Here is a 21,513-nt window from a genome sequence, read left to right as displayed (position 1 = left end):
AATCAATAGGACACTGCAACATGGTGGTGCCCAGGAAGGGGCCCACCTCCTAAGTAGAGATCTGAAGGGTTAATTCTGAGCTTGTGAAAACATCAATTTGCCATTACAGGTAATTACACACCTAATAACATATAGCTATGAATGCTAGATTCCATTTCTGCTAACACACACCCCTAAATTCTTCACACTGCAGCTTTGAAGCAGATTTTATAGTGGTTGTATATCACGTCTTCTTGCGTGAACAAATAACTTCTTTTTGATTGGGATCAAACTTGGTTGATGGTCAGCCACATACAAAATGATTAATCTGAAGAGAAAAAACAATTAAAAGTCAAGGTTGGTTACAGCTACACCGATGGTTACAATTAAATATTTATATGTCATATCACCTTTCTATTTGTCACATGACACGTCACACCTTTGACCCTCAGTCACCTTGACAATTCAAGATCAAGGTTATAAACAGTTTGGAGACAATATGGATGAAATATGGTGGAAGGGATTTGGATTAGTCTAGGATGAATTTGTTCTATTTTTGAACAGAATTGATCAAAATATCAAAATCAACAGAACCACTGTAATTGAATCAGAATTTTTTTTCAACGTTGCTACGTTTACACAGGCCTGTAAAATTCAATATTAACTGAAGACCATATTCTGAATAAGACATGGCCACGTGAATAATTATCCGAATAAGGCCAAAGCAGCTAATCTGATCAGACTTGTGGAGTAGTGGAGTATACCCAATCTTAGCCTACTATTTAAGCTGCATTGCAGACATGTAGATTTAACAGCATTTGCAACCAAGACATAGGGGGTGTAATGGGGTTGAGCCATGTTACACTCTGAGAGAATGATCTAAAACTATGATCTGTAACATAAGTATGAACATAAGTGAAATACTGTTTAAACTACTGATGTCAATTCTATAATATAAATAAGGTCAACAACCAGAACACTGGCGTCATGTGAACAGTCAGTGTCAAACAAGTTGTGCTGCCTCTTTTGATAAAGTTGTGCAAACTTTTTAAAATTTATCATATGCCTCATGCTGAAGGGAAACATTCTACTTCATATTTAGTTCAGACAGAAAGTGGCTAAATAACTGCCTCATGATAAAAATAAGCAGCATAAACGCACAGTCCATCTGAATTAACTACCTAATCTGCCTGGCTACATCATTTTATGTAAATAACCAAACTTTTGCCAATCCTCTGACAAAGTTTTGTCAAAATAAATTCAATTGACATTTTTCTGCTATAACAGCAAATGTTGAATCAGACATGCAATGTCATTTTTCATATAGATACAGAAACATAAGTATTGTATGTATTTGTATCCCCCAGATCAACTCAGTAAAATGAGAAAGCAGAACATGTAAATTTATAATTTTATTTTTGCCACTTCAAGTGAAACTGACTGTAACTTCTTAAATAACTCTTGATTGCTATGCTGCACTGAGTTTTTCCTCTTCCTTGTGAAATTCTACAGTACAGTAAGAAACTTAAATGTCATATATCAAACATATAAAACTGCAAGGAATGATGGTGCTTTTTATAATGGTAAAAGAGCAAATAAAAGCAGATGTCAAAAAAGAAAACTGTTTCTGTACATTTCAGTAAAAAAATATAATGTTGCACAAACCACTGGTTGTGCAGATGCACATAACACACTGCAAAAGTCATACATTAACATTCAAACCCATTAGACTCCCATTCATTCCTTTACGTTAATATTAAACAGAATCTGACATGCCAAGAAATATTAAGGTGTTCCGTAAAAATTTTCATTTAAAAATATCACCATTATTAAGACTGAGACATTTAAAAATACACTTTAAATACGCTGACACCAGAAATATGTAAAAATTTAACTTATCTACGGTTGCAATTGCTAGGCAATAACTTAAAAGTTTAATGATGGTCCTATAAAGAACATCTCCAGCCAGATCTGATGACCGGAATGATCACTGTCCTTCAGTCACAGTCCCGGCATGATGTAAGCGATGTTGTCCAATGTATTTGACTGCCATAAGAAAAAAGAAACGGTTAGAAAACTGCTCCTGAACATTGTAAAAATGCATCTTATTGAATCATGTGGGTTTTTTTTCCTTTCATAATAAGCCAAATCAGCATTGTCAATATGCATGCACTGTGACCATGTTGAATCTTCCAGTCAAAGTTCACCAATACTTTCACCAATACCAATACTTTACTAATCAAAGGACATATGGTGTATTACCGGAGTGTTCCATCCATTTAGATCTCATCCTTAATTAAAGCAGCATGCCAGGTCCACATTGTTCCATGGATGATACACGTGGGATGCAGAAGTTGAAAAAGCAAATTTTTTCATCACAGGAGTGAAAACAAGGCGCTGCCACTTTTCCACTGGAATTGTAAGATCCCGACGGACGTGCTGAGGGAACTAAATTAGTAAATTATAATTATTACTTTTATCTGTTATACAGTTGTGCTCAAAAGTTTACATACCCTGGCAGAATTTTTGCTTTTTTTGGCCATTTTTAAGAGAATATGAATGACAACAGAAAAACTTTTTTTCCCCCACTTTTTTTAGTGGTTGGGTGAAGCCATTTATTGTCAAACAACCTTTTCCTCTTTTTAAATCAAAATGACAAGAGAACTACCCAAATGACCCTGATCCAAAGTTACATACCCCTGTTCTTAATACTGTGTATTGCCCAGTGCAAAGCTCACACTGTGCATAATTTCTCCAATCACAACCACGTAAGCCTATAACTTCTTCTGGGTTGTCTGGGTGTCTCGGTGGCTTTCCTCACTCTTCTACTTCTTGCACACTCACTCAGTTTTTGAGAACTGTCTACTCCATGCAGATTTACCATAAAGTGCCATACTGTTTGTATTCTTTGTAATTGATGTAAATAAAGTCCAAGACATATTCAGTGGCAGCTTTACCATCAGAGAGCCTCCTCCATAACTACCACAAAAGACTCCAAGCTGTCACTGATGTTAAAGGGGCAATACACAGTATTAAGGTCTGTATGCTGCCTTATTGAAATCAGCCGGTGTTTTATTATGTCTAACTTGCTTCTAACTGCAAGAACAGGGGTATGTAAACTTTGCTCAGGTTCATTTGGGTAGTTCTCTTGTCATTTTGATTCAAAAAAGAGGAAACACAGTTGTTTGACAATAAATGGCTTCACCCAACCACTAACCATGAGTGAAAATAAAGTTTTTGTGTTGTCATTCATATTCTCTTAAAAATGGCCAAAAAAAGCAAAAATTCTGCCAGGGTATGTAAACTTTTGAGCACAACTGTATAGCCAAATAAAACCAGATAAATAATTGATGATGTCTATATTACAGTAAACTACTGCACAGATCTGATGATTCATAGTGTGTCATAGCATGAAGTATCACTGCAGGGCTTGTCATTATTCTATATACTAATACACAGAATATAGTCTATATATTAAAAAAAAAAAGAAATGGACATGTCTCAGTCTGTGTTTCATGGCCATTCAAGTTTTGCTCATCTTTCAGTATGAGATATTCGCTGCTGTGTTATCTTTAGTTTGTACTATGGGGGAATTTTGTAGTGTGAGTGCATAAGATAGGGCCACAAGTTCTTTCTTCCATTTCTCACCTTTTTTTTAGCCCTGTCTTTTGCAAAATTATTTCAAAATGACAACTTTCCAGTGCTCAAAATCTTCAAAATTTACATTGCTGTTAGAGCGTATGGTGCGTTTTGGGTAGTGGTGAACTTTGACCTGGCCCGGCATGCACTGTGTGGACACAGACAAACAAGCATATGATGCTTAACTGGCTTATTGAACTGTGGACAACTTGAACAGAAATCTATTGGCGCTATTAAGGTGAATTCAACGATAATGACAGGCAGTACTCTACCAGAACATTTCGAGGACATCCGTTTAACTGTGGTATCTGTGCTGTGAGGCAGGTCAGTGGTCCAAGGGCGCACAAGATAGAGTCCAGAAGTACAGAAAGACTGCCCGACACAGCCACCATTCCCTGACACAGAACAAATACCAGTCACATTGCTTCCATATGCCGCTGCATATTAATGTAACATCTTCCCAAACCCAGATATCACAATTTGCAATGAAAAATCAAAGTGACAGCAATTTGTGGAGTTGGTCGTGACTGTCTATTTTACTGTATAGATTTTTTGTGTGCTTTCACATTCATGTTATCACATATATTTGGAAATGTTATTTGTAAATCAGTCTTCTGAAAGATGTCTGCCCAGGGAGGGTTCAATCCAGGAGCCAGGGTGGTTCCATGGTGTGTTGGATGCAGCAATGGGTGGTGGTCTTGCATGCTCCCAGTCCCAGTCTGAATTAGGTTAACATTGATGATCTTATGATTCTAACAGTAAAGATGGAAGTTTGAGACAATACGACTTCCCTCACAAAGAACATGTCTTTCTTTTTATTGGAATGTAAATATTTGTGATGGTCCAGTCACTGCTGGTGAAAATATCAGGACTGTCATTTAGATGTGGATCCATGAAATTTTAAGTGTGAATTAATTGTGACACCACAGGATTTATCTGCAAAAACACCAGCTATTGTGATTGGAAAAGTAACACAGCCACAGTCATACAAATTATGGATGTTGAGAGTTACGTAAGAGCCCAATTCCTTCATAAAGTCGGAACAAGCTTAATACCCCATTTCATTTGATTTTTACTCAGTTTAAGCTATGAGCCAAAGTTAAAAGCATTTGATGGACAAGCATAACATCTAAGTCCAGAACACTGGACAAAAATGGACACAAACGAGATTAACAGCCTCTTTTGGTAACATATGGGGCAGCCTGACACTGTGGCACAGGCAGATTTTAATTCAGCAACACCGGGTTGCATGTTGCCAGCAGGAAGTAACAACAAACCTCATGCTGTGATTTGTGGGCCACAGTCTATTGATATGGTACTAAAAATCTACATCTGGTGTGCCCAACCAGTCGATGGATCGTAATTGATGAGTTCCAGTCGTTCGCATAAAAAATTTAAAAATCTGGACTTATAGAGAGGATTTAGTGCTGCTATAACAGACTGAATCAGCAGGTGGCAGCAATGCACCAATAAGGATGCTGGCTGCTGTTAAGAAGGAGAAACACCACAGAAGAAGAGCGACTTTGTCACTAAATTTAGTAACTATTCAGACCCCTCCAGCAACTTTTTTGTTTGTTTGTTTTTCGAAAAAGGGACTATCAAGAAATCTAGTGACTTTTCCTGGTGTAACTGGAGACTCTGATGTGAAAGCATATACTTCTCTTCAATGAGCAGTGGGTGCTGCTGTCTCTCGCACGGAAAAGGAGGCACACAGCCAGCAGTGAGTTAGCTAAAGTTAAAACAAACAAAAGAGGGGAAAAAACAAGTAACTCCGCTAGAGTGTCTCTTTGAGGCCACTTTTGTCGGTTCACAGTCCATGAATCAATAGAAGAAAGTTCATTTGTATTTCTAAACATATCTTTTTAATCACTTTTCTCCTACAGCATGAGATTTTTTTTTACTGTTATTGTAACCAGTACAACGAAAGTTAAGGTGCAAGCCTTTCAATGCAAATATAAACAACTATAAACCTCAGTAAAGCATGGCCGACTTGAAAGGTCTGGAGAAGAAAAGAAAAATAAACATAAAATACAACCCCTGGCAAAAATTATGGAATCACCGGCCTCAGAGGATGTTCATTCAGTTGTTTAATTTTGTAGAAAAAAAGCAGATCACAGACATGACACAAAACTAAAGTCATTTCAAATGGCAACTTTCTGGCTTTAAGAAACACTATAAGAAATCAAGAAAAAAAGATTGTGGCAGTCAGTAACGGTTACTTTTTTAGACCAAGCAGAGGAAAAAAATATGGAATCACTCAATTCTGAGGAAAAAATTATGGAATCACCCTGTAAATTTTCATCCCCCAAATTAACACCTGCATCAAATCAGATCTGCTCATTGACACTGACCCTATGCCATGACATTGACCCTATGTGTCTTTTTGCAAGGAATGTTTTTGCAGTTTTTGCTCTATGGCAAGATGCATTATCATCTTGAAAAATGATTTCATCATCCCCAAACATCCTTTCAATTGTCCAAAATATCAACATAAACTTGTGCATTTATTGATATGTAATGACAGCCATCTCCCCAGTGCCTTTACCTGACATGCAGCCCCATATCATCAATGACTGTGGAAATTTACATGTTCTCTTCAGGCAGTCATCTTTATAAATCTCAATGGAAAGGCACCAAAAAAAAGTTCCAGCATCATCACCTTGCCCAATGCAGATTCGAGATTCATCACTGAATATGACTTTCATCCAGTCATCCACAGTCCACAATTGCTTTTCCTTAGCTCATTGTAACCTTGTTTTTTTCTGTTTAGGTGTTAATGATGCCTTTCGTTTAGCTTTTCTGTATGTAAATCCCATTTCCTTTAGGCGGTTTCTTACAGTTCGGTCACAGACGTTGACTCCAGTTTCCTCCCATTCGTTCCTCATTTGTTTTGTTGTACATTTTCGATTTTTGAGACATATTGCTTTAAGTTTTCTGTCTTGACGCTTTGATGTCTTCCTTGGTCTACCAGTATGTTTGCCTTTAACAACCTTCCCATGTTGTTTGTATTTGGTCCAGAGTTTAGACACAGCTGACTGTGAACAACCAACATCTTTTGCAACATTGCGTGATGATTTACTCTCTTTTAAGAGTTTGATAATCCTCTCCTTTGTTTCAATTGACATCTCTCGTGTTGGAGCCATGATTCATGTCAGTCCACTTGGTGCAACAGCTCTCCAAGGTGTGTTCACTCCTTTTTAGATGCAGACTAACGAGCAGATCTGATATGATGCAGGTGTTAGTTTTGGGGATGAAAATTTACAGGGTGATTCCATAATTTTTTCCTCAGAATTGAGTGATTCCATATTTTTTTCCTCTGCTTGGTCTAAAAAAGTAACCGTTACTGACTGCCACAATCTTTTTTTTCTTGATTTCTTATAGTGTTTCTTAAAGCCAGAAAGTTGCCTTTTGAAATGACTTTAGTTTTGTGTCATGTCTGTGATCTGCTTTTTTTCTACAAAATTAAACAACTGAATGAACATCCTCCGAGGCCGGTGATTCCATAATTGTTGCCAGGGGTTGTATAACCGAATGAAAGAGGTATGTTCAGAGCACAAATTAAGGAAAACAAAAGCCAATTATGCAAATTAGGCAATGATGTCATTTGTTGTTACCAGCCCTAGGTCTACTTGTGCTTATTCTTTGCACCATGCACATTTACTTCAATAATGTATTATTACTGTTAAAACTTTATCTTTGTGCTAAAAAATTGTATTATATTGGTACACAATATATTGTGCCTATGCTACAGCTTGCGGTATGGCTTGGTAGATCTCGATACACTTAACTTTAAAAGTAGATCTTGGTTCAAAAAAGGTTGGGCAATCCTGATCTAAATGCTGAAACATGAAAGACACGTGATCCCAATAGAAAGACTGATGTGTTATTTTGACCTAATCATGTTTATTTTAAGGCAGGCTTCACCAACCCTGCTCTGCATGTTTTCCATGTGTACCTGCTGTAAGCACAGCTTATTAGTTAAGTCTGGTGTTTCCTCTTTGTTGATAGGCTGAGCACACCTAACTTAGTTAGTCAGCGGTGTACAGAGCAGTAACAGCTGGAAAACGTGCAAGACAGGGGATATCCAGGAGCAGGGTTGGTGACCCTGCTGGTCACTACAAAAATCTAAAATGTTTCATAGGTGGTTTGTTGGTAGTTGTAGGTATAAACATAAAATAGGCTGCACACACGTTCTTATGAAGACTCACCTCGGTTTCCTGTAGACGGTGACCAATCAGGGACAGAGATTCTCCTAGTAGCTGAAGATGAGCTGCTGCATCAATTGGATCAACATCTGGGACCCGAGCTGGTGACAGGGATATCGTGCCAGGTGCTCTGCTTGGTGACACAACTGTTGTTCCTCCTGCCACAGCTGTCAAGAGGAATACATGATTTTAAGTTAACAATATGACAAGACAGGAAAACAGGGATAGGAAAAGCATATTGTGATTTGGTAGTATATAAATAAATTGAACTGGGAGTTAACAACACTAATCAACTTAAAGATTTATCCATCAGTAACTATCTTACTAGTTAAAAGAGTCATATTGTCAAAAATCTGTTTTTGAAGAGACCTTCTGTCAAATCAAGCATGGGAGCATGTGCTGGTGCTGTGCTTGGCTGCATCCATGACACTGCAGAACCACCCTGGGTCCTGAATGGCAACCGCGTCTAAAATAACTATTTATCTGCCGCAGCCAGGTTAAGTGTGTGTGTGCCCTTGGCCTTCTCCAGCCACTGGCGTCCGCAACACAGATTCACCTGTGTGCTGGATCACGCACAGAGAAAAGCACCACATGGACAAAATGTTGACACAGACGCTCCCTCAGAAAGCAAGTGATACTCCTCATCTTAGTCTCCCCAAGTAACTGCTTATTTGACACAAAGTCATTCCAGCAGCACCCGAAGGTCATATGAAGAGACCAGTACCAAAGACATCCAGTCATCACCTTACTTCACTGGATAGCGTAGAAGTCACAAACACACACAGTAAGACTGGAAGCACCAGGACACTAAAGACTTGTAACTTTGTTCTTCTGCAAAGACATCAGCATCGATCTCAAGGGCCAAGAACCCACGCACATGAACGTCACTGCTGAGGTAACGGAATGGTTCTACAAGTTCAACACTTTCACAACATACAGATACACTTCTGATGGCTTCTTCCAGGAAGTTATTAAAAGCCTGGATCTTGAATCTTAATGCAGGGCAATTGCAAACCTAAATTCCTCACTTGGCTTCTCAAGTGCTGATTGAGGAATCAGAGTGTTTGGGTTTGACCCTTCAACAGCAAAATATGTTTCATGTTACAAATCAACAAATCTGTAGTCACAGATGTTTAAATCCCCATGCTGGAAATGAAATGTAGGCCTGAAACTGCTTGTTATAGACTTCTGTCATAGGCATAACAGAAGACATATTACTACTGATTACACTGTAAGTAATGGAAAATATCTTGTTTGTTTTTTTTTAAGGAAACAAAACCTGATTACTATGGGGCATTTTTGGCTATAAACTTTAACATGGGTCTTTAAACTCACCCATAGGTCTACATTAGCTTGCTCTGAGGTTATACAATACAAAGCTGATACCTTTGATTTTAACATCACTAGAGCTCTTTTGTTTGAGTGTGGTGGCCTCAGCTTTGTTCTGCTTGTGCTGAAGATATTGGGCTTTCTGCCTCCAGACCTGTACACAAGAACAACCATTTCAACAAACCATGACAGCTACAAGCAAAAATGATGCTGAATACAACTCGAAAATCCTACTAAAATGGAGAGATTGAGGATTTCACCAGAGGCTGACATTAGATCAAAACTTACTAATTTGTCTTTCTCAGGCATTGCCTTCCATACTTCTGCTAATTTTCTGCTGAGCTCACCAAAATCTGGAGATGAAACAAACAAGGACATTGTTTCTGTACACGACAAAAAGAAACTTTGCAGTTTATCAACAACAACTTTTAATGGCTACCACCATGTTCTCACAAAACCACCACCTCTTTTCTGCTCCTTCAAAGAAAAGTAAAGTGATGTGTGCATTTATACCCATATAGCCTTAGTTCAACTGAATATAACAACTACTACAAAGCATACATGTCATAATGCATTTCTGACATCTGCAAATGAACAGTTTCAATGTGTTCTATCAGTAATTTTTAACACTCCCCAGTCTATGATTGTGCAATATGAAAGTCAATTTGACTCACCTAGTCCTGGCTGCTCTGCATTTATGTTGACTCTGTATTCCTTACAAAATACCTGATATGCTGTGGTGATGGCCTTCTTCTTGGGCTAAATCAGGAACCAGAAAAGAACACTTAATCTAACACACACATACAATACAATGCACACACCCCCAACTCCAAATCAAATAGTCACACACTCCAAAATTCAGTCATAAACTTGTTTTGTGTTGAATATTTAAATCCACAGGGATTATGATTAAATACCCACCTTATCTTTATCCTTCTCATGTCTTTCACGATCTTTTTCCTCCTTCTTTTTCTTCTTCTCCATCATTCCTTCATTGTTTTGGTGGTGGTGGGATGGAATTGGGGTTCCCATGGCATACATCGGACCAACAGTGCTGTGAGCAATGGTGGGATGAGAGTGACTGTGACCCCTGGATGCATCTGAAGAAAATCATAAAAACGTGAAATTGTATATTGCATACAATGTTTGAGTGACTCTATATGGAGCTCAAACTTTATTACACCCATATTGTAATGTAATTATTGTATGGCTTTTGCCTTACAATATAAAGCGTCTTGGGGCAACTGTTTGTTGTGATTTGGTGCTATATAAATAAAATTTATTTGATTTGATATAACCTGAAGACAACTTTGGCTTACAATTACTTTCCATTTCAATGCTTGATTGATCCAAGTGAAAAATGAGACAACAGGGGTATGAATCTTCATTAACCTCATGATTCAGAATGACGATTTAACAGTTATTAGCTGTGACATGCTAGTATCCACCAAATACTGTTGTCATTTTTACACCCAGCACCCTCATCATCTAATGAGACCACTTGTGCTCCAGTGGACATGTTGGCATAAAAATGAGGTGTTGTCAGAACGTTGATATCATCAATCACAAGAAAGCGTTTGACTCTTAGACCCACCAAAAGCCTGGTGGTCTGAACTCCAGCACTATGTCTATTTACTAAAAAAGCAAAACTCAGGTGTGCCTTATGTAAGCAGATTCACAACACACGTACACCCTGCTTGCCTCCACATATTATTCCCACTCAATGGTGTATCAGAATGACAGCGTATTATGGCCACAGTGGGGTAGGGGGGACGCAACAAAGACATTGAGTTATATTACAAAGGCTAGAGGGCGCACCTATCACATGACCCTGTGTTGAAAAGGCTGCATAGTCACCATTTTGGAAGTGGACAAAACCGTACGTACGGAATCAGCTCTCTACCGCAGAAGTAAGTTTTATAAGTTTTTATAAGGATACATATCCCAGCTGGGATGCCTGAGTCAGAATGCCGAAGACTTGAACATGTTATGGTTGCACAAATTGGAACGAGACCAAAAACGTGTCTTTTCACAAGTGAGTAAAGGCCTGTTTACATGAACTTTGAATGTGTTACATTAAACATTAAGTTTACTTATGAGGGTGAATGACTCCAAAATTACGTCCATCGTCATGTCCATCTTTCCATACTCTTCCATAACATGCACATTCATAACAAAAGTCATCTTTGTTGTGTTTCACTCGCTTCATTTATTGTGGCCAGCCTAAGGCAGCAATTGCGCTGTCACGCATCTTGATATGCCACACCTGTGAGGTGGGATGGATTATCTCGGCAAAGGAAAAGTGTTCAGTAACACAGATTTAGATAGATTTGTGAACAATATTTGAAAGAAATAGGTCTTTTGTGTGTATAGAAAATGTTTTTGATCTTTAAGTTCAGCTCATGAAAAATTGGAATAAAAACAAAAGCGTTTTTGTTCAGTGTACTACACAAATTAAAACTTAGGACTTAATTTCACAGTCACCTACTGTATATTTGTTCTTTACTATAGACTCACCAGCAGATCCTTTACTGTGTTTCTTGTCCCTTCCGCTTTTATCTTTGTCCCTGTCTTTTTCTTTGTCCTTCTTCTTTTGTTTTTCTTGCTCTTCTTCTTCTTCTTTGACAGGTGTGTGTATGAATCATCTATAACCAGTTCACCTGCTTCCAGTTCTCCCCCAGATGAGGAGCTATCATCACCCATCCCACCTCCATAATGGCCTGTGTAACAGCAGGGAAGAGAATGGTGAAAGTTAATCAAGAAAACCCATGATGTCTGAACAATTCAAGACAAGCAATTGGGCATACTGGTAGGCAGTAAATCAATGTTCTAAGCTAAATATTTAATTATGTCCATTTCTTCAAAACATCCCTCTTCCTAACTTTATTATTAACTTAACCTACTTGGTTAACTAGATCTATACTCATTTGGAGAGGAAGCTAGTGACCCTGGAATACACACTGTGGTTGTCCAACTTATAGTGAATATATTTACTATGTGATTCCGGATGTTATTTTTATTATTCAACTTACAATGGCCACTTTTTTATCGTAATATACTGTATCAATCAATATGCAGTATACAGTATATGGGTCCCAAATAATATGGTACACTGAAGTAGTGTGGCTACATTCCATTATTTTCGATTAACATACCTTCCACCTCCACCTCTTTCCCCACAACTGGCAGTGGATCTCGACTCTGCTGTATTTTCTTCTTAGGTGATTTTGAAAGCTGCAGCCGGTCTTTGTCCTTCTCTTTCTTTACACCTATTTTGGATAAGTGCGGTGTAATTGGAATGTTCTCTCCCTCCTCTTTCTCTGACGACATGATGAGCTTCATCTTTAGCCCATCTGCCTCACGTAATGTTAAGGGCTCTTCTTTGGGAGCTCCACCATGGAACAGAGATGACTTTGAGGAAGACGAGAAGTGCTTCTTGGAGGAAGAGGATGATAAACAAACAGGGCGGGAATGAGAGAAAGAGTGGCTTCCTTTGCTTCCACTGCTGCTGCTCTCACGTTTACGGTCCTTGGATGAATGCGAAGAGAACGAAGGGTAGGAGGGTTTTTTGTGCAAGTGGGGGCTGGGATCTGAACCTGTAGCTAAAGGGGAGGTTATGGCCTGCAAGAGTCCCATAGCTGTATCTGTTGAGTGGGAGGATGAGGGGGAAGAAAGAGGCGGGGAGCGATCTATAGACTTGTGCTTTTTCTTGTGGGGAGGTGGACCAGAATCCTCGTGATCTAATACAGGAAAGAAGAAGGTAAACACAAGACGCTAAAGACTGGAACAAAATCAATTCTTGTAACAATTAAAGCTCATTTCACTTTATTATAAACACCACTCACCTCCATAGTAATAGTCATCACTATGTCTTTTCTTCTTTTTGTGCAGATCCCCTGCCAGCATGAACAATTCTGCGTCCTGATAATGAATGATAGATTGACCTTTCATTTATGTATACAGAATTTTATTTATTTATTTACTTAAGATATTGTGAACAGATACAACTACTCACCTTGGGACGTTTCTTAGAAGAATTACGGACCTGAGCAGCAATCTCCTCCTCCTGCCTTAGAAGATCCTTGTAAGATCTCCTTTTCTCTCTCTGACTACGACCCGCTACAAGACCCCTGTCTCCCTCCATACACAAATCTGAAATGCATGAAATTATCATTACACTTGACTTTCAGAACAAAAAGTGATTATTTTATTAATGTCCACTGGAAAATGATTCACAGTGTTTACATGATGGAAGTAAATCTTGTGGGGGGTTTTTCTTATGCAAACTTGTGTTCAGTATTTTTAAAAACATACTTTTAAAATACAGTGGTAATAATAACAATAATAATAACAAGAACAACAATATATATTTATCCATGATAGCTCAATTACATGTACACTTTGTAATATTTCTAATTGTCACCATAAACATAATATTAATGTGGTCATCTCACAAATGTGCAGTTATTCATTATTAAGAGCTGAAATATGTAATTTTCAAATGGTGTGGTGATCTATCATGTTTCAGTAGGCCACTGAAGTTTTTTTTAGGGGAAGCTATATTGTCCAAACAGACAAAAATTATGTTTTGTATCCAAAAATCCCTTTGGGAGGAAAATTACGGCTCTTTTTAGGGTAGGGGTTAAAGGGGCCAAACAGTGACATAGTCAAAATGTGGATATTGACCTTTGAATATCTTTGTGCATTTTCCTCATTAACCCACAAAAACACCTTCTTGGTATCTTTATCATGAATAGCAGAGATATAGAGGAACATATAAACAGGTTTCACTGAAATCCATAGGGGGCGCACCGAGATATGGCCAAATATCGCGTTCTTAACATAAGGAGTGCCACCTATGGAAAAGCTCGTAACTTGGCACAGTCACACGGCACTTAAGGAAGGGTGACGAAGCCTTGACGAAACCAGAAATCTGGACTTTCGTTGACTGTCGTTGGCATCTTTTAACCTTCGCGCAGCTTCGTTCCTGCAGCGGGAGCTTCGTCAGGATTTTTAAACTGTTGAAAAATTTGAACGAAGAGCAATGAAAACCTCAGTTCGTCTGTGTTTCGTTTTGCTGTCGTTCTTGACGTTTTTTAAGCGTTTGTGTAGTTTTGTAACGTTATTGTTTAATTTGACTTCGTTGGAGCAGCTGAATGTTTTCACACAGTGCAGAAGCCGGTTTGTGAGCGCTGAGGCTGCTGCTGCGTTCATGTACCGTCGGAAATTACAGGGCAAACTCAGCCTGCTTGCTTGGATTTTTTTTATCTGTGTGGGGGGGCAGCTTCAATGGGCTCAGGCACATTACATAAGACAGAATTAATCTTTTGTGTGAATATAATTAATTATTTTGCCACAAGCAACTGTTGAATTTGAAACAATGAAAAAGTTTTGTAATTTCCCATCGGTCCTTGAATGCAGCATCAGCGACAGCAGGGGCTGCTGCGTGCGCTTATTATTTTGTATTAATATAACAATGTGAGTGTAGGAATGATAATCCAGTCCTTCTGTACATGTGGCAACAGGCAGCTGAATCAAAATGACTATATAAAGAGCTGTTCTGGAAGGAAGAATTCACGTTGTGGATCAGTGATTAGCTGGTGGAATAACCGCACATGTGAGTCGCGTTCACACGCACTGATTAATTTACTGCTACTGATATAGTCAATCATCTTTACACTTATATTTATTCTCCCTTTTGACCTTTTTTCTGTTTATTTATAAATAAATATATATATGGCTTAGAACTAATACTGTGATACAGCAGTGAGCACAGCGCACTTTTTTTTTTTTTTTTTTGGAGGAAGACGGAGCGCGCAGCGTGTCAATAGACAGTGTGGATTCTGATAATGATGTACATGATCCCCCGTTTGTTCTGGACGAGGAACCAGAGCAGGTGGTCCACTGACGTGCACACAGATCTCCACAGATTCTGTTTCCAGTTTCTCCAGGACTCAGGTGCTCTGAGCTCCGTCCCAGCGCTGAGTCCTGGAACGCAGAGATGCAGACACACACTGCTGCAGCTGTGGCTCAGGTGCGCTTTGGGTCGAGATCGGGAGCTTGGGTTTTGTTAAGTTCCTTTTTCGTCCCTTTTGCGTTCTTGCTTCGCAGAATGTTCGGTGATAAAAGCTCTTTCGTCCACCTTTTCTCAACGATTGTGACGTTTTTTACTTTTTCCCTTTCGTTAAGGAATCGTGTGCCGTGTGACTGGGTCATAACGAAGGGTGAAGAAGCCCTGACGAAACAAGAATCTGGACTTTAGTTGACTGTCGTTGACATAGTTTAACCTTCGCACAGCTTCATTCCTGCAGCGGGCACTTCGTCAGGATATTTAAACTGTTGAAAATTTGAACGAAGGGCAACGAAAACCTCAGTTCGTCTGTGTTTTGTTTGCTGTCGTTCTTGACTTTTTTAATCGTTTGTGTAATTTTTGTAACATTATTGTTTGATTTGACTTCGTTGGAGCAGCTGAACGTTTTCACACAGTGCAGAAGCAGGTTTGTGAGCGCTGAGGCTGCTGCTGCGTTCATGTACCGTCGGAAATTACAGGGCAAACTCAGCCTGCTTGCTTGGATTTTTTTTATCTGTGGGGGGGGCAGCTTCAATGGGCTCAGGCACATTACATAGGCCAGAATTAATCTTTTGTGTGGATATAATTAATTAATTTGCCACAAGCAACTGTTGAATTTGAAAACAACGAAAAAGTTGTGTAATTTCCGACGGTACATGAATGCAGCATCAGCGGCAGTAGGCGCTGCTCTGTGCGCTTATTATTTTGTATTAAATATAACAATATGAGTGTAGGAATGATAATCCAGTCCTTCTGTACATGTGGCAACAGGCAGATGAATCAAAATGATGATATAAGAGCTGTTCTGGAAGGAAGAATTCACGTTGTGGATCAGTGATCAGCTGGTGGAATAACCGCACGAGTCAATGCGAGCATTCACACGCACTGATTAATTTACTGCACTGATATATTCAATCATCTTTACACGTATATTTATTCTCCCTTTTGACAGTTTCTGTTATAAATCAATATATATGGCTTAGAACATAAAACAGTGATACAACAGTGACCACGGAACACTTTTTTTTTTTTTTTAATTGAGCACGACGGAGCACGCATCGTGTCGACAGACAGTGTGGATTCTGATGATGATGAAGATGATCCCTCTTTTGTTCTGGACAAGGAACCAGAGCAGGTGGTCCATCGACATCTCCACAGATTCTGTTTGCAGTTTCTCCAGGACTCAGGCGCTATGAGCTCCGTTCCAGCCGAGTGCTGGAGCAGACACGCTCTGGCTCCAGGCGCGTTTCGTTGAGATTGTGAGCTTCGTTTTGGTAAGTTCCTCTTTCGTCCCTTTTGCGCTCTTGCTTCGCAGACTGTTCGGTGATAAAAGCTCTTTCGTCCACCTTTTCTCAACGAATTGTAACGTTTTTTACTTTTCCCTTCGTTCAGGAATCGTCGTGTGCCGTGTGACTGGGCCAGCCACCGCCATTTATGCAAATTTGGAAAGAACTTGTCCCAGTGTATCCAAATATGCATAAATGAGCAAGGCTTATTCAGGGCGCAGGCCCTGGGAGGGTCCCAAATGTAGCCCAAAATGCCAAAAGTTGTGACTTGAAGCACCTATAGGCGGCGCCCTCAGTTAGCCTTGAAAAATATAACGCTACATGAGAGAACTCCATCCATACATTCATATACCATAAGATCAATGAGGCTTACTGAGGGCACACAAGATATTCAAAGGTCAAAATCCATATTTCGACTATGTCACTGTTTTGGACCCTTTAACCCCTACCCTAAAAAGGGCCATAATTTTCCACCCAAAGGGATCTTTGGATGAAAATATAATTTTTGTCCGTTTGGACAATATATCTTACCCTAAAAAAAAAACTTCAGTGGCCTACTGAAAAAATGATATATCACCCCCTTCTATAAACCATTCCACAGTTACAGACTATGGCTCTTAAGCATACCACATTAAAATGAAGTGAAACCAGAGACAAAATAAAACAACATAAAATATACCAGAATGTGGGATTTAAAAAAAATCCATAATAATGCACATGCGGCTGCCAGTGTACAGTTATTTTGTGACTACTGTACTCAGAACTGTGCGTAAATAATAATGCACATGCAGCTGCCAGTGTGCAGGATATTTTGCTACTACCAGTACTCGTATTTGTATTTTTGATTGCATTGACAAAAACTCCTGACACATTCATACTGAGGGAACGCAGAAAGACATTACCCATCCTTCTTTACTCCTGATCTCATCAAAAGCCATGGCCTTTCCTTTGTCAGCACGGGATTCCGCAACATACAGACAGGATAATTAGCTGCGAGCACAACAGAAAAGAGATTATTTTAAATCCAAGCCAACCTATTTTAAGTGTATTCCACACAAATCTAGTGTCAACCTACCACCGAATCTACAACCCCTGGCAAAAATTATGGAATCACCGGCCTCGGAGGATGCTCATTCAGTTATTTAATTTTGTAGAAAAAAGCAGATCACAAATGACACAAAACTAAAGTCATTTCAAACGGCAACTTTCTGGCTTTAAGAAACACTATAAGAAATCAAGAAAAAAAGATTGTGGCAGTCAGTAACGGTTACTTTTTTAGACCAAGCAGAGGAAAAAATATGGAATCACTCAATTCTGAGGAAAAAATTATGGAATCACCCTGTAAATTTTCATCCCCAAAACTAACACCTGCATCATATCAGATCTGCTCGTTAGTCTGGATCTAAAAAGGAATGAACACACCTTGGAGAGCTGTTGCACCAAGTGGACTGACATGAATCATGGCTCCAACATGAGAGATGTCAATTGAAACAAAGGAGAGGATTATCAAACTCTTAAAAGAGAGTAAATCATCACGCAATGTTGCAAAAGATGTTGGCTGTTCACAGTCAGCTGTGTCTAAACTCTGGACCAAATACAAACATGGGAAGGTTGTTAAAGGCAAACATACTGGTAGACCAAGGAAGACATTAAAGCGTCAAGGCAGAAAACTTAAAGCAATATGTCTCAAAAATCGAAAAATGTACAACAAAACAAATGAGGAACGAATGGGAGGAAACTGGAGTCAACGTCTGTGACCGAACTGTAAGAAACCGCCTAAAGGAAATAAGATTTACATACAGAAAAGCTAAACGAAAGGCATCATTAACACCTAAACAGAAAAAAACAAGGTTACAATGGGCTAAGGAAAAGCAATTGTGGACTGTGGATGACTGGATGAAAGTCATATTCAGTGATGAATCTCGAATCTGCATTGGGCAAGGTGATGATGCTGGAACTTTTGTTTGGTGCCTTTCCAATGAGATTTATAAAGATGACTGCCTGAAGAGAACATGTAAATTTCCACAGTCATTGATGATATGGGGCTGCATGTCAGGTAAAGGCACTGGGGAGATGGCTGTCATTACATATCAATAAATGCACAAGCAAAAACTGCAAAAACATTCCTTGCAAAAAGACACATAGGGTCAATGTCAATGAGCAGATCTGATTTGATGCAGGTGTTAATTTGGGGGATGAAAATTTACAGGGTGATTACATAATTTTTCCTCAGAATTGAGTGATTCCATATTTTTTCCTCTGCTTGGTCTAAAAAAGTAACCGTTACTGACTGCCACAATCTTTTTTCTTGATTTCTTATAGTGTTTCTTAAAGCCAGAAAGTTGCCATTTGAAATGACTTTAGTTTTGTGTCATGTCTGTGATCTGCTTTTTTCTACAAAATTAAACAACTGAATGAACATCCTGAGGCCGGTGATTCCATAATTTTTGCCAGGGGTTGTAGTTACCACGCTGAAGAGCCAAAACTCTGCAAGTAAACTCAACAATCCTCAAACTAGTGAAGCTCTTTCTTCCGTTTAGTCTTATTACATACAGTCCGCCACAACGAGAGAACATGACAGCTACACAAATTCCTGCCTACTTTTGTAAATCTACACAAACACACCCCTGTCCATTCACCTGGACTACCAGCTGCAGCGCATCTATAAACTCGAAGCTGTACCGTGGGAGCCCTCAGCTCGGCCGGCAGAGCCGCGAACTACAGCCCGAGGCTTTCGCACAGAGGTAGGCCTTAGCCGCTTCATGTGGTTCAAGAAAGTCACCGTCACGGAATTTATCCTGCTCATGCATTCACCTACTCCGTAATGAAGCGTGTGTATTTTCTGAATACCATGAAGCATGAGCAAAAAATGTGCTTATTAAATTTTACTACCTGGCTGTGCGAGCTCCAATTTTACGCGGGTCCAGTAGCCATCTTTATTGTCAGAGGAACAACAATACGGCACTCTGGCAGGGGGCGGGACTTAGGAGAGACAGCTAATCAGTGCTCTTGAGTTCACAATACTGATACTGCTTTGGTACAACTACTTGCTACGTTCTTATAACATTTAAAGGAATTGTGCCAAGTTTCCCAAAATTCCTCCTCAAAATATGAGTTGATTTCGGAATGCAGGCACTAACTCACAAAACCAGCAGTGTCTAGATTGTTAATCAAGGGCCATAACTCTGGAAAAATGAGCCCAACTGGAATTATATGAAAATATGAATATTACCAACCTATAACAAGGACTTGTACCAAGTAATATGAAATTTCTACTAAAAATGTAACAGGAATTGATTTCAGAATGCAGGCACCCAAGCATGAAACTGACAGCTTTGATTGATTTTATTCTGCAAAATTCAATGATACAATGATTATACACATGTAAATTCACAAGGATAACACAAGAAAGTAACAAATACACTTATTACTATGGTTGTTAATCAACAACAATGGTAAAATGAGCACAACTGGAATGATATAAAAATCTGCATATTACCAACCGATAACAAGGACAAGTTTGACAAAAAACTGTGACGAGTTGATTTCAGAACACCTATACCCTTTTTGGTACATACGGAGGGAAATCACAACGAAATAATTTCCCATTCGGGCATTCGGTCAGCGGGTGATAAAAGCAGTCATAAAATTTGTATTCAAGTAAGTAAGTCCCTTCGGCTGCTCCCTTGTTTGCACTCGGGGTTGCCAGAGCAAATCCAAGGTGATCTGCATGTTGAATTGGCACAAGATTTACGACGGATGCCTTTCCTGGCGCAACTCCACATTACATGGAGAAATGTGGCGGGGGTGGGATTTGAATCAGGAACCTTCCACACTGAAACCAAGAGACCAACCACTTGGCCCCCACCCCTGCAGCCATGAGGTTTGTATTAAAGATAGAAATCGCACAATGAGAGATACTTCACAAAGAGAATCAAACACACTTTATTAAACCACAAATTCAGATACATCCATCACCAAACAGCCAAACGTAATTTTTTAAACATTTTTACAGTACAGTTCAGTTCACAGATAAACAGCGTGCAATACAGAAAAGGCAATGCAATTCAAAGATTATGCTGAGAAAAAAACAAAAAACAAAAATACAACAAACACACTGACTTATTCAATAAGATATACGTCAAATATTTGTCAGTGAACCTGGCTAATAATGTTTGGCACAAAGAGAACGTATCAAGATAAATACAGTGCTTGCTTAATTGTCCAGGCAGCCCAGCTTGATATACACAGACCTCGATGTACAATGGAAGTATCTATCCGTACAGAGTTGTATTAATAAAACAAAACTCTAGTCGTGTGGCACTTCTAATTTGTTAATCTAGGTCACAATTATGATGTGTACCCCTTTACTTTTGTTTTCTATCCATATGCAGAGCCAAAATAACCTTTCTGTGGTTCCAAATTATTTGTTATTATCGATCTTTATAAAGGCACCTTGACAATCACACAAATTTGATCCCCGCACGGGTACGCAATATTGGGTGGCAATGAGTAAATGCATCGTAAACTGCATGAACTTTGAGCAGCTGCATGCCAGTGTGCACAGAAAATTTTAAATGTTAAAAATTTCTGGCATGCATACATTTCGTGCCACTTGTGTGAGCCAGTCGTGAACATTGTGCAACCTATTTGAAAACACTGCATGTCATTCCGCGCAGGGCATCTGAACCTGAGATTAGATTATGAAGAGATGTTACAGCTATAATAAACAGATGCATTATCTAACTCATAAGAAGGAATAAAATGCAATTGTTTTACCAATCCAATCCAATATGTATTTATTATCAATAATTACCTTTGAGACCAGATTCAAAATGCGTTCCCCACTACATGACAAGCACGAGACAACCTGTAGCTGTTGATAATTTCGTTGTGATTCTGGGAGCACAGAGAATGGTTTCATCAGCCAAGTTCTGAGAGCAAATGTGTCATTGGCTATGAAATGATATGGCACAGGCTTTATTTTACATAGTGTGCCTTCAAG

General features: G+C 39.1%; 1 protein-coding gene and 1 long non-coding RNA gene across 2 annotated transcripts; one reads left to right on the top strand and one right to left on the bottom strand.

The window, feature by feature from the left end:
* Positions 1 to 1,371: 1,371 nt before the first annotated feature.
* Positions 1,372 to 19,487, bottom strand: LOC117527474 (HMG domain-containing protein 4-like). The gene is given in 13 exon segments (XM_034189835.1): positions 1,372 to 2,025; positions 3,891 to 4,013; positions 7,827 to 7,990; positions 9,210 to 9,306; positions 9,441 to 9,505; positions 9,827 to 9,911; positions 10,074 to 10,252; positions 11,670 to 11,750; positions 11,753 to 11,872; positions 12,308 to 12,892; positions 12,998 to 13,073; positions 13,168 to 13,304; positions 19,401 to 19,487. Coding segments are annotated over 12 exon segments (1,749 nt in total). The 5' UTR covers positions 13,297 to 13,304; positions 19,401 to 19,487; the 3' UTR covers positions 1,372 to 1,980.
* Positions 1,923 to 11,999, top strand: LOC117527478. Its single transcript, XR_004565539.1, has 3 exons — positions 1,923 to 2,071; positions 6,469 to 6,470; positions 11,987 to 11,999. It is a non-coding gene; the product is annotated as an uncharacterized LOC117527478 (long non-coding RNA).
* Positions 19,488 to 21,513: the final 2,026 nt, after the last annotated feature.

This window comes from Thalassophryne amazonica, chromosome 16, assembly GCF_902500255.1.
Source record: "Thalassophryne amazonica chromosome 16, fThaAma1.1, whole genome shotgun sequence".
In the NCBI taxonomy this organism is placed as follows: domain Eukaryota; kingdom Metazoa; phylum Chordata; class Actinopteri; order Batrachoidiformes; family Batrachoididae; genus Thalassophryne; species Thalassophryne amazonica.
This window is presented reverse-complemented; position numbering and strand designations above follow the sequence as displayed.